Genomic DNA, 26374 nt, shown 5'->3' on the forward strand with positions numbered 1-26374 from the left:
AGTTATATTCCTCTAGAGGGCGCAAGGGTGCTGGAGACATTTGCAGGTCATTATTACATTCATATTTTAGTCAGGGACCGATACATGACACACACAGGAAAATCGTCTGAAATAACAGATTTAAATATATACAGTGAGGAAAATAAGTATTTGAACACCCTGCTATTTTGCAAGTTCTCCCACTTAGAAATCATGGAGGGGTCTGAAATTGTCATCGTAGGTGCATGTCCACTGTGAGAGACATAATCTTAAAAAAAAATCCAGAAATCCCAATGTATGATTTTTTAACTATTTATTTGTATGATACAGCTGCAAATAAGTATTTGAACACCTGAGAAAATCAATGTTAATATTTGGTACAGTAGCCTTTGTTTGCAATTACAGAGGTCAAACGTTTCCTGTAGTTTTTCACCAGGTTTGCACACACTGCAGGAGGGATTTTGGCCCACTCCTCCACACAGATCTTCTCTAGATCAGTCAGGTTTCTGGGCTGTCGCTGAGAAACACAGAGTTTGAGCTCCCTCCAAAGATTCTCTATTGGGTTTAGGTTTAGAGACTGGCTAGGCCACGCCAGAACCTTGATATGCTTCTTACAGAGCCACTCACTGGTTATCCTGGCTGTGTGCTTCGTGTCATTGTCATGTTGGAAGACCCAGCCTCGACCCATCTTCAATGCTCTAACTGAGGGAAGGAGGTTGTTCCCCAAAATCTCGCAATACATGGCCCCGGTCATCCTCTCCTTAATACAGTGCAGTCGCCCTCTCCCATGTGCAGAAAAACACCCCCAAAGCATGATGCTACCACCCCCATGCTTCACAGTAGGGATGGTGTTCTTGGGATGGTACTCATCATTCTTCTTCCTCCAAACACGTTTAGTGGAATTATGACCAAAAAGTTATATTTTGGTCTCATCTGACCACATGACTTTCTCCCATGACTCCTCTGGATCATCCAAATGGTCATTGGCAAACTTAAGACGGGCCTTGACATGTGCTGGTTTAAGCAGGGGAACCTTCCGTGCCATGCATGATTTCAAACCATGACGTCTTAGTGTATTACCAACAGTAACCTTGGAAACGGTGGTCCCAGCTCTTTTCAGGTCATTGACCAGCTCCTCCCGTGTAGTTCTGGGCTGATTTCTCACCTTTCTTAGGATCATTGAGACCCCACGAGGTGAGATCTTGCATGGAGCCCCAGTCCGAGGGAGATTGACAGTCATGTTTAGCTTCTTCCATTTTCTAATGATTGCTCCAACAGTGGACCTTTTTTCACCAAGCTGCTTGGCAATTTCCCCGTGGCCCTTTCCAGCCTTGTGGAGGTGTACAATTTAGTCTCTAGTGTCTTTGGACAGCTCTTTGGTCTTGGCCATGTTAGTAGTTGGATTCTTACTGATTGTATGGGGTGGACAGGTGTCTTTATGCAGCTAACGACCTCAAACAGGTGCATCTAATTTAGGATAATAAATGGAGTGGAGGTGGACATTTTAAAGGCAGACTAACAGGTCTTTGAGGGTCAGAATTCTAGCTGATAGACAGGTGTTCAAATACTTATTTGCAGCTGTATCATACAAATAAATAGTTAAAAAATCATATATTGTGATTTTTGGATTTTTTTTTTTAGATTATGTCTTTCACAGTGGACATGCACCTACGATGACAATTTCAGACCCCTCCATGATTTCCAAGTGGGAGAACTTGCAAAATAGCAGGGTGTTCAAATACTTATTTTCCTCACTGTATATATATATATTTTTAAATAACCTTATTGAAAAGGTAAACGACTGACAAGCGCAGACAAAAGTAACAGATTACATGTGGCAACAACGTTACTGCGCTATATCTGCAGGAAGCCATTCATTTGGACAATAGAATAATTAAAATTATTATTTAAACCCACTGTACATGAGCAGATTTCAGCTTCAGCATTGCAGATTAAGTGACTGCGGTAGCCAGTAGCTAAAGCTAAAATGTGGAGTTACTACCATCTACAATCGAATACAGGTAAATACTGTTTTTAAAAAACAAAACAAAAAAAAGGTTCTAGGGAACAAGAGTGCAGTTTTATAAATTCTATATCTATTGTGCTTCATAATTTAAACCCAGGGTCTAAAGCAACTCTGAGAATGAATGTCAGGTTGACTGCCAAAGCTTTGGTCAGCAGGTGTTCTGGAGCCTCCGGATCTGATCTCAGATCTGTTGTTGACCGGGTGAGAAGGTCCAGGCTGTTCATCATCTCTGGATGTTTCTCCAAGTGATCCTGGAGAAGAAATGCCTGAGATGAGTGAATCACTTGAAGAATCAGAATCAGAGTGGTGGTCTGATCTCTTCCTTTTCCGTTCTCTGCTCTTTGAACTGCCATAAGTGTTTCTTTTTCTTTTAGCTCCCAGTCTCATCTCAACCTGACTGCTAGAGCTTTGGTCAGAAGGTGTTCTGGATGCTCCAGATCTGATCTCACTGTTGTTGACCTGGTGAGATGGTCCAGGTTGTTTATCATCGGAGCTGGACGCATTAATTTGTGATCCTCCAGATCTGATCTCAGAGATATTGTTGACCTGGTGAGATGGTCCAGGCTGTTCGTCATTAGTGCTGGACTCATTCATTGGTGTCTCCACACGTTCTGCCGGTTGGCTATTAATATACACGGGATAAAATGCAATTTTCAAGAACTCACCCGATGTGTGCAAAGCGACAGACCAGTAATCTGCATTCCAGGCCAGTATGGAGAGCAATGGATTGTTTTCAGGACCATGTGTCAAGGAATACTGAGCAAGTTCATTTATGGATCTTCGAACCAACCCAAAAAAACTTGGCCTGATAACAGTTAAATGACGGGGTATGCGTATTTCTGGAAGAGTCCTCTGGACATCACCTTCTACAATTCCACTTACTTATATATATATATTTATATTGTGTTGTTTAAATAAATACCACTGATTTCACGTAACATACATGAGAATAGTGTCACTGGATCCAGGACAGTCTTTAGAAAGCCATCAGAACCATCTGCATAAAATAAGATTCACAGCCCAGCTTTAACATCAGACCACACTCATTGCATTCTCTATCACCAAGTTAAATTGCAATATCCTCAAGACAATAAGAACAGGAAAGTAAATAAACAGCTTTTTATAATGTACTTTTTATAATGAAACTCCTCAGTCTCCTTCTCAATCATTGTCAGTTACGCTGGAATAAGGGAAACACTGTAAATTGTCAGACACCGCCTCTGTTTAGAATAGAATACACTGCCTGTTATTTCATAAAAAGCATATTAAATTGCATGTAACGTTCAAACTATACTTTGTTGTCACACAACCTCAACACTTTGCTTGTTTAATTCTGTCCAGTTGTCATCTGAGGCATAATTAGGGGTCGAACACCGAGGTGTGAGGAGCCTCTTGGAATTGCTCGGTTTATTATTATATATTGCATCTTTATCCAGTTTTTAAAAAAATTATACCACTCTATTTGCAATTTATTTCTAATTGAAAATGGAAGGTTGAGCACATTACATTGTCGGATATGAGAAACTGTATCTCATGCAATATGAGAAACTTTCCATTTTCCACAAACTTAACATGGTTTTCCAGAAAAGCAAATGATTTGTGTGTGTGTGTGTGTGTGTGTGTGTGTGTGTGTGTGTGTGTGTGTGTGTGTGCGCTTTTGGCAACTGTGACATCTAAGTTATGGTAAGCGAGACATTCATTTCTGAATAACAGTACTTTATATGGGCCTATAATAACTAAAAGTAACATTGCTAAAGTTATTTATTTATTTTAGTTGTTAAGTTACATCTGTTAAGTGTTTATCTGTTCAAGTATACTGCTGTCCCCCTCAGATTCATTCATTTAAATACACTTGTTTTTGTTTCAGCTATATGGACAGCTAAATGACAACAAAATGGTTCTCAATGCATCCAAATACAGAAACGCTCTGCAAATACTCACAACGCACATACGATTAGGATGTTAAAATAAACAAAAAACTCACCTTTCAGGTCATTGACAACACCACTAACGAGTAGACATTGAACAATAAGCATGTCACAGCCAGGTTCGTCACTTAAAGCGTAACTCTCGCCAAAATTCAACCTAGGGTCTTTTTGTGAATCTACCCGAGGCAAACTTTCGTTTAAAAGCATAATTAAGATGGAAACGCCACTTTTAAGATTGACTGTATTTTCGTTTTCGGTCAAATTGCCTTTTGAATGGGAGTGCTAGGGGCACTACTATGATATAGCATCAAAATCGTTTTATTTTTAAAACACTAAGAAGGCTCGACACAACATGAAACTTAGCTCGAAGTATCATCAGGAGCTCTACACATGAACTCGAGCATTGACAACATTGTTTGTGTACACAGAGTTTACTAAAATTAAAGGTTTTGAACAACTCACTGTAGCTTTTGTTGTTTCCGGCCGCCGGCATTTTGTCAGTCAAAAATAGTCTATCTATAGTCGGGAATATGAAATGGTAATACTACTTTTACCATTTGTGCAGTACAGTTTTCTGTATGCATAGAATACCTATTACATTTGCCAAAATCTGCAGCATGTAACTACACACTGCACAGGGGAGCATGTCTATGTTCCCACAGCCCTATGTTCCCACAAATGGCCTACCCCTGACCCCACCCCTAAACCTACCCGTAACTGGGGTTTAGACAATGTTCCCACAAATGGCCTACCCGTGACCCCACCGCTAAACCTACCCGTAACTGGGGTTTAGACAAATCATAAAAAAAAAATAATAATTCTTAGAAATGTGGGAAAATAGGGCCGTGGGAACATAAGGCTGTGGGAACATTGGGCTGACCCCCTGCAGGGAATACTGTATCTCACAATGCAATTTTACAAATAAACCAAATCATCTACAACTTTTCAATCTCCTTCACTCATTATTTGATCAGACTGCATAAAAGTAAGACATTTTTGTACTAAATTGGATTGAAATGTAACATAATAATGAAACAATAAAAAATTATTGGATATAATGATAATAATGATACGAATGGATAATTGTTAATGGGGACAAAAACATTTTTAATGTTTATTTTTCCATAATGTGCTGTTTTAAATGCTATCAAAAATTGCAAGATGTGTATAGTATACAGTAAAAAGTTGTCAATTCAAACCAATTCATCCCAGCACATCTGTCTGTCTCCTCACAACTCACCTGTCATCTTCTGTAAACGAATCACCTGCTGCTACAGGCAGGAATCTCTGACAAACATCTAACAAGATGTCATTTCACAGTGTATCTACTTATCATAAGCTTTCAGTTTCATAGTCTGGGCTCCATAAAATCCCTTCTAGTTTGGAATATTTAATTACATTTTTACATAATGCCCAAAAGAGGGCAGCAAAGAGCTGTAATAATTTGACTGTCATTTGATTTGTGGTTTAAAATCTTGCACAACCTTTAGATAAAGAATCAGAATGATCTTGTCCTTTGATGGAAAGCTCTTGGATTTCCTGTAGTCTCCAGAGCTAGATATTTTGTGCCAACAACAGCATCCTACATGTGTTTGTTTGTCTGGGAATTACGAGAGATCATATCAGAGACTAAAACATGCATGTACTTTACTCAATACTATTTTGTTCTTGATTTTGCTTGTCATTACAAAATTCCTATCAATGTATTGGAAGTGGGAATGTGTATAGTAAAAGCACAGGCCTTAAAATCCAAGACAGTCTGAAATAGAGCAGACATTATAACCTTTAGGGAATACGTCTATTCAGCTTCAGCTTTATCCGTAAAGATTGAAATGAAGAAAGTGTAAGGAACTCTGAGCTCTTTTTGATTAATATTTGGCAGTCTGCATGTTTCGGGACTCGATGTCATGAAACTTCACTTCTTTCATGGCTCCAATCTGTCAGGGAGAGATAAACTACAAATGGTGCCAGTGTGGGTGGCTGCAGTGTTTTAGGAGCTGCCACTACCATAATAGATTCAAGTGGGTTGCGTTTTAAAAATAGATAGATAGAAAAGACAGTAAGAGAGGGAGATTAGAGCTTATGATTATGACTTAATTCAAGTCACATTTATTTGTATAGCATTTTTCACAATACATATCGTTTCAAAGCAGCTGTACAGAAAATGCATGTCTACATTACAATTTAGAGTTATCTGTTACCAGAGGAGACTGTGTTCAAGTAATGCATTTCAGAAATGTAGGCCTACATATACAAATCACGCAGTTAGCTAACAATATATTAATTTTAGGCAGAAACAGTAAGCTCATTGAAGTAATTATTACAAGTTGTGAACATGTGATTACAAGATATAGAAAATTTAGCATTGGGGCATGTTGATTCAGAGTTTGAGTCCTCTCGAGTCGTCTCTTCACAGGTGTTGGGGCATCTAAAGTCTTTAAGAAGGCCGGATCCAAACTGGAGCTGACGTTCTCTCTATGGGCATCCTGATAAAACAGAAAAGCAAATGGAATGGAATTAGCTTGTTCATAACATTTCAAGCAAAGATAATCATGTGCATTTGATCTGATATAACTGGAGTACAAGGTTATGAGATGCACTATGTGAATGCTTGGCTAAAGAGATGTGTCTTTAATCTAGATTTAAACAGGGAGAGTCTGAGCCATGAACATTATCAGGAAGGCTTAGGAGCCAAATGCGAAAACGCTCTCCCTCCTTTAGTGGATTTAGATATCCTAGGTACTACCAGAAGTCCAGAGTTTTGTGACCTTAAAGAGCGTGATGGATTGTAGGGCGATAGAAGATCGGTTAAATAGCCTACACAGGACAGGAGCTAAACCGTTTAGGGCCTTATAGGTCAGTAGCAATACTTTTTAGTTGATGCGGTCCTTAATAATCGATAGGCCCACGGAACTTAATATTGTCTGTCATTTCTTAAACATTTAAGATGGTTAGTTGATTTCCGCAAGTGGCCAAAATCAGTCAACAGACTAACCAGGTCATCTAAGACCAGACTGGTTTACAGGGTAGCCTATTTGTGGTAAGATGAAAATAAGCATTTTTCAGACACTAGCCTAATGCACATGGAAAGGTAGACATTGACTAATATTGTGCAAATATGACAAACAGCAGGTGCTAGTGATAATTCTTTTTAAAAAGTTAGAAAACAAGTTTGTGTTTCTTATTTCGAATAGCTGACTTTAATAGTGGACCTAATGCTCTGTAGTAGGCTCGCCTACACTACAAGAACAAGAGACCCGTTCGGTTTTGTTCCGTCGCGTCACTAGCTTGAAGTACGTGCGTCTTTAACGAGGCGAGAGGCGTTGCTTTACTAGCCTATATGTTTTTAAAGAAGAGATTTCCGCTTCCTGCTGCTGTTTTAAACGCTCTATTGATCACAACAAGCCGGAGAAGCACTGAACGCAGCAGCAGCAACTGAGTGAAGTGTCCTATATGAATCCATCGCTAAGCGGAGGCGGGAACGTTAAGAGGCTCGTGCCATGAACGTGTCATCATCATCATTCAAAAAGATTGCAGGCACGAGCGAGTGTCTAAACTGAGCGAGTCCAGTGGCAGCACACACAGATCCCGAGACTTCCTTCAGCATGTCGGAGCGCGGAGGTCTTCAGCAGCAGCAGCAGCAGCAGCAGCGAGCGGGAGTTCCGTCTCCACACCTGCAGCATCTCAGGACGGTCACGATTTCTTCGGGTCGCCCGGTTCAGATGAACCTGTTCGCGACATGGGAGATTGACAGCTCCTCTCCCAGCTGTGTGCCCAGGTATGCCGCTTCTCACTTACTAGTAGACACATGCGCTTTTTTGTTGTACAGCAGCAACCGAGAGAGCTACTTTGTATCAGAGTAAATGGTTAATCCCGATCACGCTGCTGGAGATCACATGAAACAGTGGTTTCTTACTTTAGACAAGGGGGCTTTCAACCTTCACACACCCAGTGCAGAGACTGTTTCAACATAGCCAATGTAGCCTATATTTGTTACTTGTACTTGGCCTATTTTTAAATTACTATTGAGAAATTCGTTAAATTCACTTGTAACTGTCATTAGATAATAGTATTTAGTTTAATAGCACTATAGGCTATATTTAGTCAAGGCTACTCATTCATTAGATACTAGCCTTTTCTCCGAGTCACTATGTAATGCCTTGTTTTTATAATTTACCAGAAAGAAAGTTGTATTACTTAACGTATATATTAGTAGATAACACTTATTTATATTATGGTAACACTCATTTGTAAGTCACTCCGGATAAAAGCATCTGCTAAGTGAATAAATGTAAAATGTAATGTTGAATATGAATGCCACACGAGCTGCAAAATCATTTCAAATTGATTGAAATGTCATGATTGAAAACCCCTGGCTTTTGACAGTAGCTGATACTGACTGCTGATCTTTTTGCATTATGTTCAAACTTTTTCCTGTTACTTACTTCCTGTTAGGCTACTTTTTCCCTGTTACATAAAAAGTGTACTGAACGTAAGCAGTCCGTTAAAATCAACACGTCCTTGGAGCCGTCCTTAAATTTGTAGAGTGAATGTCATTTGAGGTGGTTGCCGTAGTGAAAACTAGTGCAAAAAGAGTTGTTTAACAAAAATAAAAACTAAAAAACATTGCATCTCCTTTGTATAATGCTTGCAGTAAAATGGATGCATTTGCTGTTTACTATTCACCAATATTCAACCTCATTACTTCCATAAAGGGATTGTGATATGGAAATAAAGAGGAGGGGCTTTGGGATTATTTATGCAGGGAGTCTTGAAAATTGTCCATGAAGATGCAAAAAGGCAGACTGTAAAAGTGGCCAGCAGAGAAGAAAAGCAGAATTGGAGTGACAGACATAGAATAAAGAGTATTACTCAAATCTGAAGACATTTTTGAACTAGTCTCTTTCTATGACACTGCCTCCATAATGCTTTCAAAGGCTTTTGAGACTCTTTAGGCATTTAGTTTCTTACTTTGTACTTTCCATTCAAATACATCAGTACTGCTGAATGTAAAATCTAAATGGATGATATAGCATATTGTGCCATTAGAATCTTGCAGATGATCACTGAAAGGTGAGATGTGTTTCCAATTCTCCCATCCTCTCCCAATTTCATTACCTCTGTGCTCTAGAGTTACACTCTAATGCACAGGGACAGACTTGTAAGTGAATTAGACCCGTTCAATATTGTTCACTTTGAAGAGCGGATTGGGCTCAAGCTGCTATTATGTATTAATGTCTTTTCTTGATGTTGCTTTTAGGTAATGCAAGGGCATTGGATCTCATCTGTAGCTTAGAAATAAAAACAGATTGTAAGTGAAGATATATAATATTATACACAAATTTAGTTACTAGATTCAAATATACACAGCTCTGGAAAAAAAATTAAGAGACCATTGGAAAATTTGCAGTTTCTCTGGACTTACTATTTATGTGTTTGTGTTTGAGTAAAGTTAACATTTTAGTTTTATTCTATAAACTACTGACAACATTTCTTCCAAAATTTAAAGTAAAACCATTGTCATTTTAGAGCATTTATTTGCAGAAAATGACAACTGGTCAAAATAACAAAAAAAGATGCTATATTTTCAGACCTTGAATAATGCAAAGAAAACAAGTTTATATACACACGGTACAAATGTTTTAACTTAGGAAGAGTGTCAGAAATCAATATTTAGTGGAATAACCCTGATTTCCAATCACAGCTTTTATGTGTCTTGGCATGCTCTCTAGCAGTCTTTCATATTGTTATTGGGTGACTCCTGGTGCAAAAATTCAAGCAGCTTGGCTTTGTTTGATGGCTTGTGACATTGTGTCCTACCTCTTGATCACATTCCAGAGGTTTTCACTGGGGTTCAGGTCTAGAGTTTGGCAGGTTCTTGATCTAATGGTCCTCCATCCACAGCTTTATTGGCCTAGCTGTGTGGGATGGAGCATTGTCCTGCGGGAAAATCAATCCTTCGAGTTGGGGAACATTGTCAGAGCAGAAGGAAGAAAGTTTTCTTCCAGGATAACCTTGTACATGGCTTGAGTCACGCGTCCTTCACAAAGACGGATCTGCCCGGTTCCAGACAAATTTCACAGTGGGTGCCAGACACGGTAGGTTGTAGGCCTCTCTAGGTCTCTCTCTAACCATTAGAGGACCAGTAAAGGAAGGTTATCCTGGAAGAAAAACTTGCTTCCTTTGGCTCTGATGATGTTCCCCAACTCGAAGAATGGGTTTTCCCACAGCCAGGACAATGCTCCATGTCACACAACTAGGCAAATAAAGGTGTATATATACTTTTATCTTAGTCTTCATTTTGGTTTAGATACACATCTATGTAATTCCTTACAATGTTATGACAATGTTCTTCTCCTGTCATTCTGTAAAAATACAACCTGTCGAAGAAACTGAATGAGCCAAGAGCCTGAGTGCTGTGTCACTCTAAGATTTATTATCTGAGTTTAATATCGCCAATGCAGTGTTTTTGACTTCAGGCCAAAAACATCTCAGCACACCTTGTGGAGATGTATCAGAGGACAACCCAGTTTTTGGGACATTGCATTCCTTGTCTGTTACAAAATAGAGTTAACTTCAGATGTCCTGTGTCACGTGGAGTGGAGAAATTAACTTGGAAATGATTTTCATTCCAGCATCCATTATTAGCTGTCCTTAGGTCGCTAGCAGGATATTGAATCTCCAGTCATGTTTGTTTTCTGTACATGTATTTTATAGATTGATTGTTTATTTTTTGGCATGAAACTATTTGCCATCATTTACTCGCCCTCATATTAATCCAAATGTGTATATTGGTAGTTTTCTGTGAAGAACTAAAGTAAAATGTTAAGGAATCACTTCTTAATTGACCGTTCATAATTACATCAAGCTCAAAAAGGGACAAAAAAGGCTCAAAAGTGTATATTTTTGAGTTAGACAAACAAAGGCACTATAGAAAAAGATCTGTGTGTAAACAAATAAATTCTCCTTTTGTGTTCCACAGAGAAAAAAAAAAGTAAAATGTTAGTAAGTAGTCTACAAAACAACTCCATGAGGGCGAGTAAATACCATTCCCTTTAATTATATGAGGAGGCACATTTCGATTTGTAATTGTGACTGAGAGTGACATATATTAAAAACCATCATGGCACTTCTCACTCACTGCACAAAAGGTCACATTGTTGTGTAGAATTTTAGGTGAAATGCCAGCCAAAATTGCATCTGGGATTTAAGGCCAAAATGTCAACTCTGTATGGTAAACTTGATAAACCAGCTTGGGGACAGATTACTCATTCAGCTGCCATAGCAACTTGTCCTCGCAACAACGTGTGCATCTCTCTTGTTTTCTCTTGTAGACTTCTCAGTCTAACTCTTAAAAAATTAGTGATTTTGAAGGAGCTGGACAGGGATCTCACATCGGTGGTCATTGCAGTTAAACTTCAGGTAAAAAAGGTTGTTTTTTTTCTGGTTGGCAAAAAAACTTAATCTATGTTTAGGTAACTAATGATTGTAAATATCTCTTTAGGGCTCAAAACGCATTTTGCGGTCAAATGAAATCATGCTATCCTCTGCTGGCCTTACAGAGACTGATCTTCAGCTGACCTTCTCTCTTCAGGTTAGCTGTGTTTGAGTGCATTTTGGATGAGATTAGTACTACATTGACATTTGCAAATTTAATATTATGGTATTATGGTTTTGTTTTGATTAAACTTATTGGAAGTGCTTTAGTGACTCTTCCCTTCTGTTTAAATGAATTGGATTCAATTAGATTAATGTTCATTCTTCAGTGCTTTTTCCCTTCCATATTGGCTTCAGTACCCGCACTTTTTGAAGAGAGATGCCAACAAGCTTCAGATTATGCTCCAGAGACGCAAGAGGTACAAGAACCGCACTATACTGGGCTATAAGACCCTCGCACTAGGACTGATAAATATGGCTGAGGTGAGGAACCGCAAAACCCTACACATACAGTTTGGCCACATTTTTGTGTGATTCTAGACTGCTTGTTTGAAAGAAGTCTCATATTTAAGCACAGATTTGAAAAAATGCTTCTCAAAAAATGCCATATAAGACATGGAAGCTGCTGTAGGAGGGCGGAGAGAAACTTCTTACAAATGCACCAAAATCCACACAGGTCATTTTGTATCTGTAATTTAATGCCCAAATAAATGCCAAGACATTTGCATTTGTACTATGATTCAGAACATAACTTACTGTTGAAAGCACATCCACGTCATTTGACTATTATTATTATTATTATTCATTTCATACCAAGAAGAAGAAAATATTTAAAAAAAATCTCGAAATTAAACCAGAATAAAATGTTAAAACGCATATCTGTTTTCAGCACGAAAGCAAGTCAAACAAGATATTGAATATATTTTGCTGCAAACATATCTACATTTGAGCACCATAGCTAATCTAACATTTTGCAGTGTAATCATTTAGCAGATTTGTTTTGTAGTTTGTTCGCTTGTCTTTAAAGCTAGTTCATGGCTTTTGTTCCCCTGTCTGTAGGTGATGCAGCACCCTACAGAAGGTGCTCAAGTGTTGTGCTTGCACACAACGGTGAAGGACACACCGGTGCCCGTTGCTGAGATCAGGGTCTATTCTCTGTCCAGTCAGCCCATCGACCCAGAGGGACCAAAGTCCAAGCTATCCGGTGAGTTGCACATGTTGATCACGTATTTCAAACTGAACAAGCTAATGAGAAATTACAAAAAGAGGTCAAGGCTGCGCTTTTACTTTTGAGAACACTTTCTGTAAGTTCTTTAGCCAGGCCTGCTCTGGTTTAATCACTCGCACGCTTCCCGTTTTCTGCCTTTCAGATCGTTCACCAGACATTGATAATTACTCTGAGGAGGAGGAGGAAAGCTATTCGTCAGAGCAGGACGGCAGTGATGATCCCCTACAGGGGCAGGTGAGGCTTGTGAGATTGAACTGATTGATTTTGATGTTCAGCCATCTTGCCTATTTCCGGTTTAGTGAATTACGTCTGTGCTCAGAGACTGAAGTGAATCTGTTGAAGTCAGATCACTTAAGAAACGCACTGCATGGTCTTTGTATAGAAAAAAATATTATCAGATAAGAAGTGTAAGAGCTTATTAATTGGTGTGAAGACCCTCTAGCAAAAGAGAGGAAATATTATATGAGGCGGCACATTTCGATTTGTAATTGTGACTGAGAGTGACATATATTAAATGGAAGCAAAATGGAAGATTAGTATATATTCAAAAATTCTGTCATCATTTACTCATCCTTATGTTGTCTGAAACCTGTATGACTATGAAACTGAAAAAAGAAGTTTTGAAAAATGTTCATGCAGCTTTTTTCCATATAACCCATACCAGTTGTTGATTACCAAGAAAATCCATTCATTCTCCAAACCGCTTATCCTTTAAGAAAAAAATGTATGTGTAGTGTGTGTGTGTATATATACTGTATATATTTATATATATATATGGGCTGTTAATTTAATTATTATTTATGGAAAATAACGTGAAGGTCATCTTACATTTCACAGAGTTGATTGATGACGAACATGCAGGGCAACAACTTGCTGCGTGATGTAGCCCATAGAATGCAGTTAGAATGCCCCTAAAATTCAAGATATTAGGGCAAAAATGCCCCTGTATGAGTTTGTCTCATATTTAAATTAAATCATACGATATCGTTAAGCAGTATAACGCGAGTGATGTTTTTGTCCCGAATAGCACGAGTGTAAATGTGATATTGATTTCATACAACAGTTCAATAAATAAGAAGTTAATATTGTGTTATATTTTTAACAATATTGTCTATTTTTGATAAGATTTGCCAACTATTATATTACCTATAAAGCCAGCACAGAACTGTTGTGCATCTCTGAACAACACAGCGTTTCTGAATGAATCTACTTTTTGAGCTATTGAATGAATGAATGATTCAATGACTTATTCATTTAGACATTTACTGCCACCTACTGGCAGTTTACGTTTCTTATTTAGAGTATCATTTCATTGAAAAAAATCATTTAATATTTTGGCAATAGTTTGTAATTAATTCTATATTGAATCAAATAAAATATTTCTTTCTAAAGCTACTTTTTGTAATGTCTATTTGATGCTTTTCTCATTTAACACAATAATGACTTTAAAGTATTATTAAGATGTATTAATTGCCACATAATGTAATTAAGGAAATACATTTTTTTTTTATCACTTGACAGTCCCCCCCAAAAAAAGTTACTATGAACTGTTATTGTATTCAAATAAGGTTTTTGAGGTGGTTTTAAAGCTTGATTTGTCCCTTTTGGGCAGTACCTCTACGACGACGAGGATGAACTGAGGAAAAAGAAACCTCGTCGTAAACTCCCCTCCACAGCCTCCATCACCAGAGCTAACGTAAGTGACGTAAGTGATCTGTCCAGAATTATAAAACAGACCTCAGAGAACCAGACCAGCTTTCTCTATCTCCATGTTGACTCAGGCTTTGTCAGGCTGAGCAACTGCTCATTTCTCCCTGGGGCAACTGATGTTCTTTAGATGTAGCAGTGATTGCAATAGGAGCTTCTGCAATTCTTGCAATCACATGGAAACTCTTGGGATGGGGCTTCTGAGCACATTAACGTGATATCTGCTTCCTCCTCTCAGATGCTTTCAGAAGTCTGTTTTGTGTTCCTGCGTGCTTCGTCTTCTAGCTGACAAGCCTTCGCCAGCGCTCTGTGCTTGTTGTGACAGCTTTTTTCCCCTTCTCTGCTTGCTGCTATTTTTGTTCCCTGCTGTTGCTCAACCAGATTTGTGGTTAATTTGTGTCTGTTTGCTATTGTTGCTTATGACTCCCCCGCTTTCTGTCTAACAAGGTGTTTGTGTTTTAAATCCAGCAACCCAACATCAAACAGAAGCTTATGGCATTGGTGAAATGGTTCAAAGTGTCTGATGAGGTAATTGCATCCTGTCTCTAAATTCACACGCTCTTTTGGTGAAGGTCTTTTCGCTTCTGTTTCCGCCCAGGTTTTCCTTAAGAAACTTATTTGGTCATTTAGAACAGTACAAATCTTCATTAATGAGCAGTTAGGGGTGCATCTATATAAAAATTCTTTCAGGTACAGATAAGCTGGTCATTATTTTCATGTAATGTTTTATAATCAATAAATAATAATACATTTATCTAAAAAATACGTTTTTTAAGTGTTATTTGTGTTTTTAAAGAGTACCATTTAAGTGTATCATATAATGATAAAGGTATTCTAAATGTGGTAATTGAGCAGACCCAATAAATATCCTATATCAGCCAATAATTTTTTTTTTTTATATCAGCCGATAACCGATATGGTACCTATTTATCGCTCATCTCTATCAGTAATCGATGGGTAATATTATGAATGTAGGTGGGGTTCGGTTTGGATCATGTGTCCCAAGAGCAGATCCGGGATGTGGAAGAGGACCTGGATGAGCTCTATGACAGTCTTGAAATGTACAACCCCAGTGACAGCGGCCCAGACATGGAGGAGACGGACAGTATTATCAGCACCCCCAAACCCAAACTCCGGTACATCATTCACTAGCTAATATTTACTATTATGGCACCCACTTTCAGATATCGATTTAATAATTTTGCTTTGCATTAAATGGATTTATACAATAGAGATAGCCAATAAATGTAGGGTTATTTTTGCAAAAGATTCTGGTATATATTGTATATGAGAAGAAGCGTGTACACGCAGCATATTCCACTCTCAAATGTAGAAATAAACTGACCAAAAAAACAGCTTTTTCAGCCACATACTGAGTGGGCAAACTGCCTACATCTCAGCTTTCTTATTCTGACCCTGGGTTTTTGTGTGTGTGTGTGTGTGTATTTTAGGCCATTTTTTGAAGGCATGTCACAGTCCAGCTCTCAGACGGAGTTTGGCAGCTTGAATAGTAGGTGCAGCCGCAGCAAAGACAAGCTGAGTCCTGTGAGTGTCCTTCAGAGAGAGAGAGACCTTATTTTAGCACTGCGATTGAACTTTACTTTGATTTGCCTTATTATGGTGCTTGCCCACTACAGCGGTAAAACTCCGCTTAGTGCCGCTTATAATGCCTCTGCTCTGGGGGATGTCTGTAGCGAGTGTGTTTAATCTGGGTTTTTTTTTCAACAGGGCAATATAATCATCAGAGATTCACGCGATTACATTTGGAAATTGACTAGCTTTGATTCCAAATGCCCCAAGTAAAGATATCCTGTCAATTTTGTAAAACCCAGCCAGTATAATTGCAATGAAAGCTTTCAAACTGCAATATTTAACATACATGTAACAACTGCAAAGTGTACAATGTGTAAAAAAAAAGATTTATGCACTAAATCCAGCATAAACTTTGCATAAAGTGGAGAACTGCCTAACCTTTTGACAGTCACGCCCACTCTCAATGCTTTCTCCGGTCCGCTTTCAATCCCACAATGCACCGCGTGAGCGTGAAGCTCAACTTCCATAGGAATGAATTGAAAACAGTCTGCTCAACAGTGGGCACGCACCATTACTGCTTTTCTTGTGTTTGTATGTGTGTGTGTGTGTGTGTGTGTGTGTAATATATATTAATGTAATGTAATATATATATATATATATATATATATATGTGTGTATATATATATATATATATATATATATATATATATATATATATATATATATATATATATATATATATATATATGTGTGTGTGTGTGTGTGTATATATATATATATATATATATATATATATGAGGTAAACCAAAACTATTTGAACTTTTAAGCCAGCTATTTTGGCAATTACTTTTAATCAACTGACTATGGTCACATTAACTATATGAAAGTGTCCGAATACCTTTTATCTTAATTTTTTTTAACATGTTTTCCTTTTGTGAAATATTTAGCTGTTCTTTTTTCAATATACATGTCACTTGCTCAAATTTGTTGTCTAGTGTAATGACTTTCATACAGTTTTAACTACAGTTTGAACTGTCTGTATACATTTTGGGGCCACTGTACGTCTCATTTCTTTTCAATTCTCTCTCTTTCCCTCGCCCATTCTTTCTCCTGAAGAGGAGCGAGCAGACTATATGTGGTAAAATCCAGCGTTCCCTCAGTGCGCAGCTGGATGAGGCTTTCTCAGAAATGGACACGCTGGTGAGCCTGATTGCACCTCTTTATATGCCCCCTTCTCACTTTCTACCCCTCGCATTCGGTTTGTAGTGAATCCACTTTTGTCCTCTGTGAGCCTGTGAAGTAGTATTTATTGAGAAGGTTATGCTATAGGAACTCAATGAAGTGGAGGTGATAGCGGACGGGACCCCTAGCATCACTTTATCAGTGGCGGAGAGGCCCCGGACCCCACAGAGGAGCAATAGCACTAACATGCCATCTCCTAGGTTGGTATTTCACATTAAACCTGTATTTAAAGTGATGGTCCACCCAAAAATGAAAAAGTTGATAACCAAAACGAATCGGTTCCCATTGACTTTCCATTGTATTTTTTTGTCTATACAATGGAAAAGGAACCAAAACTGTTCAGTTCCCAGCATTCTTCAAAATAGCTTATTTTGTGTTTCACAGAAGAAAGAAATTCAAACAGGTTTGGAACAAGACAAAGGTATGTAAAGGAAAACATTTTTTTATTTTTGTGTGGACTATCCCTTTAAGGGCTGTTCGCTATGAAGCATCAAATGATAGAAATGTGTCAGCCGATTTTTCCATACTAATTTGTGATAAGTTATGTAATCTTTTGGTTTTATTCCATCAAGTTCCAACCAAAAAAAAAAGAAAATAATCATTTGAGATGGAGTAGCTTATATAAACTAAAATAATGATTGCCCTTAATATATAAACAAGTACTTGCCTTTCTTGCTAAATTAACTGCATTGTTAAATGTACTGTTACGGCATGATATAAAATGACTCATACCATGAAATTGTGGGTAAAACTGCCCACTCCTAATGTATTCTATGCACAAACTATGTACATAGTCCCTTGTTCATTTAGACTTTTGTGCACATATTGAGAAAAAATGGAGTGGATGGATAGTAAATAAATAAAAGCAGCTGTGACATTATCTCCAGGCTGGATGGCAATCATACACCTAAACAGCGGCGAGGGACCCCTATGAAAGAGAGACAGCTGTCCAAACCGCTCAGTGAACGCACCAACAGCTCAGACAGTGAGAGATCACCCGAGCTCAGCCTCACCCCTCAGGTAACAACACACACACACACACAGCTAGCACTTACAGCACTTAGCCAAGAACAGCTGCCTCACTTTTCTTAAGTTGCTCTGACTGAAGTTCAGCAGAATCAATAACCCCCCAAGGGCTATTTGCTCAGGAAATTGTGTGTTTGTGTGGATGTGAGAGGGCAAAGCAGAGAATATGGTGATGCATTTAGGCTGTGCATGAGGATTAGTGAGAGGGGGAAGTGGGTGTGTTGCTAGAGGAGAGAGAGAGAGAGATTGTGTGGGCGATAATTCTCCTTATGTAACTCTGTACACATGATTCAACACCTAGTTCATATGGCGGTTCACTTTTGTGCAGAGGTGTCAAAACATACTCAAAGGCCATTGTGATGAAGTGCCATTTTTAATTCTGCCTGCATGATACATTCCACTTAATCGTGTATTTTTGCTGCTGACCATCTCTGCTGCTTTTTATCAAATGTTTGTGAGAAACCATGCGGTTCGTGAGACCAAAATAGCTGTTTCTGAGTCACCCACAATACGAGAGCTCTTAAAGGTGAAGTGTTTATTTTTTTTCTATGTAATTTTTCGAAGTACTTTCTCTTATCCCAGTTTAATGTCCAGAGATGATTGTAAGCATGCTATTCCTAAATTGATTTCCTGAAATGTGTAGGTTCAACATGTCAATTGAGGGGAGGGGGAGGGGAAGAGTGGGGTGGGCTTTATGGATTGGGTGCATTTGGGATTGCTTTTGAATGCGTGCTCACTTTTCACTTGTGCGAATTTTTGCCAGTCTTTAGTGTCACATGATCCTTCAGAAATCATTGTAATATGCTGATTTACTGCTCAAGATACATTTCTTCTTATTATTATTATTATCTGCAATGTTAAAAACAGTTGTGCTGCATAATATTTTTGTGGAATCCACAATTCCATTCGATTCTTTGATGAATAGAATGTTAAAAAGAACAGGATTTATCTGAAATAGGAATCTTTCGTAACGATGTGAATGTATTTACTGTCATTTGATCAATTTAATGCGTCCTTGCTGAATTAAAGTATTAATTTCTTAAAAAAAGTACTTTTGAACAGTGGTGTTCATTTACATTGAATAAAACTACTAAAATAAGTAAAACATTAAATAACTGAGGCAAAAACTATGATAATTAGCAGTAAAATATGCCTTGCAATAATGAACCAAATGAGTCAACGAATCGTTTATTTGCGTTCATGAACTGTTCAAAAGAACAAATTCAATCAAATAAAATCAGACTTTCCAATGCTTATTTCCTCGCTTGGATGTAGACCTGACATTACAAATACCTGACATTACATTTCATTCTTTAAAAGCTGCATTAACAAAGCAGCTTATCTGCTGTCACTCTTCTGTGAAGGTAGTTAAGTTAGTATGATGTTAGATACTCTCGAACACCAGAAATGAAACACTGCACCTTAAAATGCTAGTCTGAGAACATGTTTTCAGTCACACTTTTCTTTGCAGATGCCGAGGAAGATAGTATATGACCAGCTCAACCAGATTCTGCTGTCTGACAGCACCCTTCCTGACAGCCTTATCTTGGTGAACGGTAGCGATTGGCAAGGACACGTAAATACCATTCCACTTCACTTCCTGTGTGCCTGTGTCTGACCACCCTGCACACAGCATAGCCATTCTCTTGTGTTCAATTGATAACTGCTTTAATCTGAAGTTGAACCTCTGTAAATAGGTTTCATCAGTGTATCAGTGCATATTGATGTTTTTATCCATTTTGAAGTAGAGAAATGTGACTCTGTGTGTCTGCAGTATGTGGCTGAGCTGCTGCAGGGCCAGAAGCTGCCGGTGGTCTGCACCTGCTCAGGATCAGAAATCCAGGCCGTCCTTTCCGCCCTGCTCACACGCATACAGAAATTGTGAGTGTAACTGTGGTGGAGTCAGTGAGAATGAACACAAATGTGAAACGACATGGTTTGGAGTGTTGCCTGGCTGTCGGATCTCATGATGTTAATATTCATGGTTGTCAATATGAATCACATAGATGATCAAAGATTTTAGCATGTGCTTCTACCAGTTCCTGTGTCTTCAGTGTGGTGCATATTGTTCCTTCTTTATTCTCACAGCTGCAACTGTAACTCCATCATGCCCAAACCGGTGAAGGTTGTGGCGGTTGGAGGTCAGAGCTATTTAGGAGCCGTCTTGAGATTCTTTGTCTCTCAGCTCGCCAACAAGATGTCTGACTGGCTCAGCCACATGAAGTTCCTTGTGGTGCCTTTAGGTGCATATAGATAACCTCTAAACAATTATATTTCACATAAAAACTGCAAAAGCTTTCCAAAAAACAACAACTGGGAGTTCAGGCTGTATCATGTGTCTCCACAGGCTCTCACCCCGTGGCCAAACACCTGGGTTCTCTGGACAATCGCTACAGTTCTTCCTTCCTGGACAGCTCATGGAGAGAGTTTTTCAGCCGCCCAGAGCCTCCCCAGACTGGTAAGTAATGCATTTGTTTAACCCCAGTACGGTTCTTTATTTTTCATGTTTAATCTTGGAGTGCAATGCCCCATTTCTCTTTTCTGTGCCCATTGAGATGTATTATATTGACGATTGTTCATAGGATTTGTTCTTGCATCTCTTCAGCTTCTTCCTCTGCTGACTTCGTGGATGTGACTGGACGAATTCTACAATACATTAACGGATCTGCAGTTACTCATCAGCTCCCCATTGCTGAGGCCATGCTGACCTGCAAACAAAAGATGTGAGTGAGATGATTTCTATCACCTCATCATTTCAAATATTTAGGGGTTCAAGCATGAAATGCTGAAACCCTATTGTAATTGTAAGGATTTGTAAAACTGATCGTGCAGGCCAAACCGTAAGGCCTAGAGACTTGAAACCTTGCCAGATGGTAGGCCTCAATTTGGGGATAGCCTATCAGAGTATGACCCCGATTGGCCCATAGGTGGCGCTATAACTGTTAAAATGCTTTAAAACCATACATTTCCTATGGTAAATTGCCTGTAGTGACTGTAGATGGTCTTTTCCATCTAGTATGTCAGTGGTTACAAGCTTGCTAAATAAAACGTAATAACTTTTGATGCTATTGTGCTTAAAGGCCTTAAAGGCCTTAACTGCTTGAATCCCGATAAATGCTGCTTGCAGCTTTAATTTGTATTATATTTTGTTGTTTTTTTACTATTCTAGGCAAGATGAAGATTCCTACCAAAATTTTGTTCCTTTTGTGGGTGTGAGTACATTTTTAGTTAATGTTACACGAGCATTTACAATTTTTTTGAAAGTCGCCTCACCAAGGTCTCAGAATTCTTTGATTTATAGAAAGTTCAAAATTTACTTTTGTAACATTATAAATGTATTTACTGTCACTTTTGATACATTTAATGCAAATTAAAAGTATGAATTTCTTTAAAAAGACTTTTTAACACTAGTGTTTTACTTTTCAATGATGGATGGATTTATATTTCCTTTTTTCTTGCAACAGTTGGTTAAGGTAGAGCGATTGGTAGAGCGCAGCCCAGGATCTTCAGGTTTGTCTTTTTTTTTTTCATCTGTCCACAAATATTCACCAGTAATATTGTATTACCATTAGGGTTGGGAACAAAGAACCAGACAGTGCAACCAGTGTAGTTTGATTCCTCAACAAGTGACTCCTATGAGCTGGTTTGTTTTTAGCAAATCAAAAACATACATTGGAACCAGTGTGGTCTGACTCCCAAATGAAGGATTCTGAGTTGGTTCTTTTTACTAAACATGCAACTACTTAACTACTAAAGTTAAAGATGCACATTTTGAGTTTTATCAATAGTATTGATAGAACAAATGCATTTAATCACATTTTTGTTGTTTAATGTATAGTTATTCCTTTATTAGATTGGCCAGTTATTAATAGCAGCAAGCTTTTATATTTCTTTTCGAAATTATCTTTTCAATGAAATTGCATTTTCCCATTATTGTAGTTTTTTCTCCAAATGTTTAGGTGGAGATTGTGAGGAAGGTTTGGCTTTGAGCTTGGCAGTTCCCTCGACGTCTCCACCTGCTCATGTATCTCCCACTGGGATGATGAAAGATTCTGCAACGCCTCCTCCATCACCCTCACTAAGCGGCGGACTGGCTGCTCTAGGGTTTGTGTACAATATTGTACAGAAATCTGCACCGCTTTGCTGTTTCTCACATTGCTATGGCTTACATCTGTTAAAAATGCTAGCCTGGGAAATCTGGTCAAACTGATTCTGTAATCTAGGAGCCCCAACATGTCTCATGGCGTGGATGCGATTGGGCTGCAGGTGGATTACTGGGTGTCTGCCGGGGTTGAGAAGCGCAAAGACGGAGAGCAGAGAGACAGTAAGAAGACTTTGAGGTGTGCGTTCAGATCCTTGCAGGTTAGCCGACTGCCCGGTTTCGGCAACGCAGAGCTCCAGCCTGGCTCTAACACCATGTCCATGACTGTGGTGACCAAGGAGAAGAACAAGAAAGGTGAGATTGTTCACTGAATTTACAGAAAATGCACATTTGTCCTTTTGCTAAAGAACTCTATACAGTGTTTTTCATCCCTGCAAATTCATTTGACATTTCTGCTCTCTCTCGCCCTCGGCTCTCTTTCTTTTTTTTTGCAGTGCTACTATAGTCTCCGTATTTATCCATATCCACACATAACTATATTTACTAATTTTGCCTGTCTTCAGTCCCAACCATCTTCCTAGGGAAGAAGCCAAAAGAGAGAGACACAGAGTCAAAGAGTCAGATCATTGAAGGCATCACCAGACTCATCTGCTCTGCCAAGAATCAACAAACCAGTCTAAGAGGTATTTGTCAACAGAACGCAAATGAATTGAGCAGTTTTTATCGCCTGTTTACTTTTGTAATAACCCAGCAAACATTGGTCCGATGGCAACGTCATGGCCCTGGCCGAAAATAGTCGCTGTAGGACGGCATAAATCGGTAAAAATATATAACACAGAACAGATAATGTCAAAGATGTCCATTCAACTTTTATTTTGGAACTATTTTTCAACCATGACGGGACGTGTCAGAGGGACGGTGTCTAAGACCGCATTTACTTTATATGGTTCAAGTCACCAATTTTTTTCCTCCCATGTGGCACAGATTAGATATGAAACATGAACTTGTAAGCAAGAAAAAAAGCACATGGATTCCGATATTCTCAGATCGCTTTCAGGCCTCATTCATAAATCTGATGTGAATCGGATACATGTAGATGAATCTGCCATGTAAGTGGACGATCACATGACTCTTTTCAGTGCCCAGGCTGCAACAAGGGCTCCCCTTTTTTTCCTCTGCCGTATGAGACCAATGTTTTGCTGACCTTTAAAGATGGTCAGAATGCAAAAGCTCGTAGTATCATTTTGTCTGCGTCTATTGCAAACCGCACCATTTTTACTTCCTTCTCGGCCTAAGCTTTTCCGAGTCAGTACATCTACCTTTTTTCAGTTTTAAAAGATATAAGCTGGTTGTCAAAGAAATCAGAATTGGGCTAAAAACCTGCAGTGTAAATGCAGCCTTAAAGATTTAGATACGTTAGATACCAGTTACATGAATAATAGATTACTAGTATCTAAGGATTTAATAATAATCCAAATGTATGGGGTTAGTGGTAAGTTTAAGAAGCTGTCATTGGAAAAACCCATTGTTATATGACCACTAATCTGAACATTAATGTCTATGATGTTTATGGCCTGAAAGTCCTGAGACCAAACTGAATATTCAGCATATTATCATATTTTATATGATTGAGAAGTTCAATTAAAAAATGTACCTTTATGAATTTTAGAATGTCTTCGTATTTGTTTTGTCTACACGATCAATGTCACACATTTGCTTATTTTAACAGTGACCTATAATAATGCAGAATCTTAAATATTTCATATTCATTTTGTTTGAAATGTCAAAATTCAGGTTTAAATTCGCTTTTAAATGTCTCAGACATTTGGACCCTCTGTATGTTAATGCACTTTACTCACGAGATGGACGTGTTTCAGTGTCTGTAGATGGGATGGAGTGGAATGATGTGAAGTTCTTCCAGCTGGCGTCTCAGTGGCCCACTCATGTGAAGTACATTCCTGTGGGGCTGTTTGGGTACAACAAACCATCTTCCTAGTGACCTCTGGCTTGGGAAATAACATGGTAAAGTTTGCTGACCCTGCTTGTTTTAGCCTTCAGATGGAACAGAGGGCTAATTGTCCACGAGTGGTCATGCTTCCTGTACACGAGAGATACTTGAGCCATAGTGGGAGCTCTTGAAATTCTCATCGCTGATCAGTGGGTTGATTTGATCTTGTTTTGACCTTTAGAGGGCCAGAGCAGACAGAAAAAGACTTGAGGATGGATCATCAGTGGGTTGAGATATTATTTATTTATGAACCTTTTCTAACAGTGTTTTGTCTGCTGTGCGATTCACGACGCAATAATATCCCAATATTGTATTGAGTTTATATTTAAATGGTACTTGATGGTAGTGCTTTAAAGTCCTCAGATTTATTATTTGTACCTTTTATTGTACAACTTTAATGTGATTAGTGCTAATTCACCTGACTGAATCTGACATCCAAAGCTTCTCAACCTTTAAGATACTTTGTTAAAGGATATTTTTGTCTAGGTATGACATATTCTACTGTATAAAATATATATTTGCTGCTTATGTAATTTTATCTATATGTATGTAGTAATCAAAGCATGTATGTATATGTGCTTACATCAGGTTTTGTCTAAGCTGCTATTGTCACCTAATCCATTCCACTGTGGTTTCTGAGTTTAATCTCTTTGTTGCTATTAATTTATTAATCTGCTACATTACTAAAGGTAATCACTGGCATTTGTTATGTCATCCACAACAAATACGATTATTTGTGATAAGTGATAATAAGGGTAAACATAATATGGTCTATTTTGTACATTCTAAGTGACCTGCTGAGACCACGTTTGAAAATTGTGAACCATTATTGCCTTTCTAAATCTGTTGTTCACCTACAGTTGTTAGTTTGCATGATGCAGTATATTGATCAGTATGATTGCTGTACACGTGGTTATTTTGATAACACTCTACATGTGAAAAGTCAGTATTGTATATTTTGGTCTATAAAGCTTGGTATTTTGACATTTGCTATTAACTTCAGAAGTAATAAATCTATTGTAACTGCAATCTCTCTGTTTCAGTTTGCTTTCATTTAGAATGTTTGAATGCTGAAAATGTTGTGTTTGTAAGAAGGGGGCTCAAATAAAGTGCATCATTTAAAAAAGTGTAATATACAGGTAGATTAATTACAAATTGTAGTCAGTTACTGATTCCAAATTACATTGGAATTGTAGTTAGTAAAATTGTCATTTTAGGTTATGTATTCTGATTACTTTTGACCTTTTTTTTCACATTGATTTTTATAGGATAATCTTGTACCACAGTGAAAATTAAAAATACAAAGAGAAACAAGATATATTCTGTTCTTTGGTATCAACAACATGAAGTACATTACGACAGGGTTTCCCAGACTGGAGTTCATGATAACCGGCAAGGGGTTTGTGAGAATCTTTATTTTTTCCTATTATTTATTATTATTATTATTGACTTAATTTTACTTATTAACTTATTAACTTGAAATATAATGGCTTACTTCAATTAAATGTATTAGGGCAAAGAGATTCAGCTGACATATGCATTGCATGTAAACATGAAATGACATGAATTTGTCAATTTTGATGTGTCTGAAAGACAAAAACAGTCCAAAGACAGAAATACAAGGTTAATTCTGAGATGATTTCTGTAAATCCAGTGGTCAAATGCTCACTGATAGTCACATGACTAATAGTGGCTGGTCTGTGTGTGCAATTCCACAAACCTGGAAGACTTGAAAGGAACATTTTAAATTTAACAAAGTAGTATCAATGAATTATGAATAATTTACTGCCATTGTGAGAATAACATGCAATCAATAGAAAATAACTATAGTTTGATTACAAGTATTTTCAAATGTAATATAATATTATTACAAGTAATTAATTTTTAAATTCTGATTACGGAATCTTATGTGTAATCAGTTACTACACTCACTAATGTATATCTGGGTAGTAACTGATTACATGTAATCTGGATTACGTAATATTATATGTATATTATGTATGCATATTATAAATCCGTATATTTCCGCTATAAAAGTGAGAGTAGAGATTTATTAGAAAAAAATATATATTTCAAATAACATTCTGAAAAACTCACACAAATAATAAACAGTACAACTATTTTCAACATTAAATCATCATATTAGAATGATATCTGA

At 37.9% G+C, this 26374-nt stretch overlaps 1 protein-coding gene across 5 annotated transcripts; it reads left to right on the forward strand.

Moving 5' to 3' along the window:
• Positions 1–7300: 7300 nt before the first annotated feature.
• Positions 7301–25247, forward strand: pacs1a (phosphofurin acidic cluster sorting protein 1a). Of its 5 annotated transcripts, none has more exons than XM_079846813.1 (24): positions 7301–7711; positions 11268–11355; positions 11438–11527; positions 11728–11853; positions 12430–12574; positions 12741–12832; positions 14211–14294; positions 14774–14833; positions 15281–15441; positions 15757–15850; positions 16955–17038; positions 17168–17280; positions 17968–18100; positions 19578–19682; positions 19881–19987; positions 20195–20349; positions 20454–20564; positions 20712–20829; positions 21276–21318; positions 21571–21616; positions 22066–22210; positions 22330–22562; positions 22772–22891; positions 24086–25247. In XM_079846813.1, exons 1-24 carry the CDS (start codon positions 7539–7541, stop codon positions 24202–24204), a joined length of 2745 nt encoding a protein of 914 aa, XP_079702939.1. In that variant the 5' UTR covers positions 7301–7538; the 3' UTR covers positions 24205–25247. The 5 variants fall into 5 exon arrangements, with proteins under 5 accessions (XP_079702939.1, XP_079702938.1, XP_079702942.1 ...); XM_079846812.1 differs by having other exon boundaries at positions 7311–7711; positions 14211–14303; XM_079846816.1 differs by having other exon boundaries at positions 7319–7711; positions 11700–11853.
• The last annotated feature ends 1127 nt before the right edge of the window (positions 25248–26374 follow it).

This window comes from Squalius cephalus (assembly GCF_949319135.1).
Source record: "Squalius cephalus genome assembly, chromosome: 17".
NCBI lineage: Eukaryota > Metazoa > Chordata > Actinopteri > Cypriniformes > Leuciscidae > Squalius > Squalius cephalus.

Excerpts from the sequence above, each read along its gene's own strand:
- pacs1a (XM_079846812.1), top strand. The coding sequence starts at position 7,539 with ATGTCGGAGCGCGGAGGTCTTCAGCAGCAGCAGCAGCAGCAGCAGCGA. Across the intron at positions 12,575-12,740 it reads ACCAAAGTCCAAGCTATCCG|ATCGTTCACCAGACATTGAT; the intron begins GTGAGTTGCACA and ends TCTGCCTTTCAG. Across the intron at positions 15,442-15,756 it reads ACCCCCAAACCCAAACTCCG|GCCATTTTTTGAAGGCATGT; the intron begins GTACATCATTCA and ends TGTGTATTTTAG.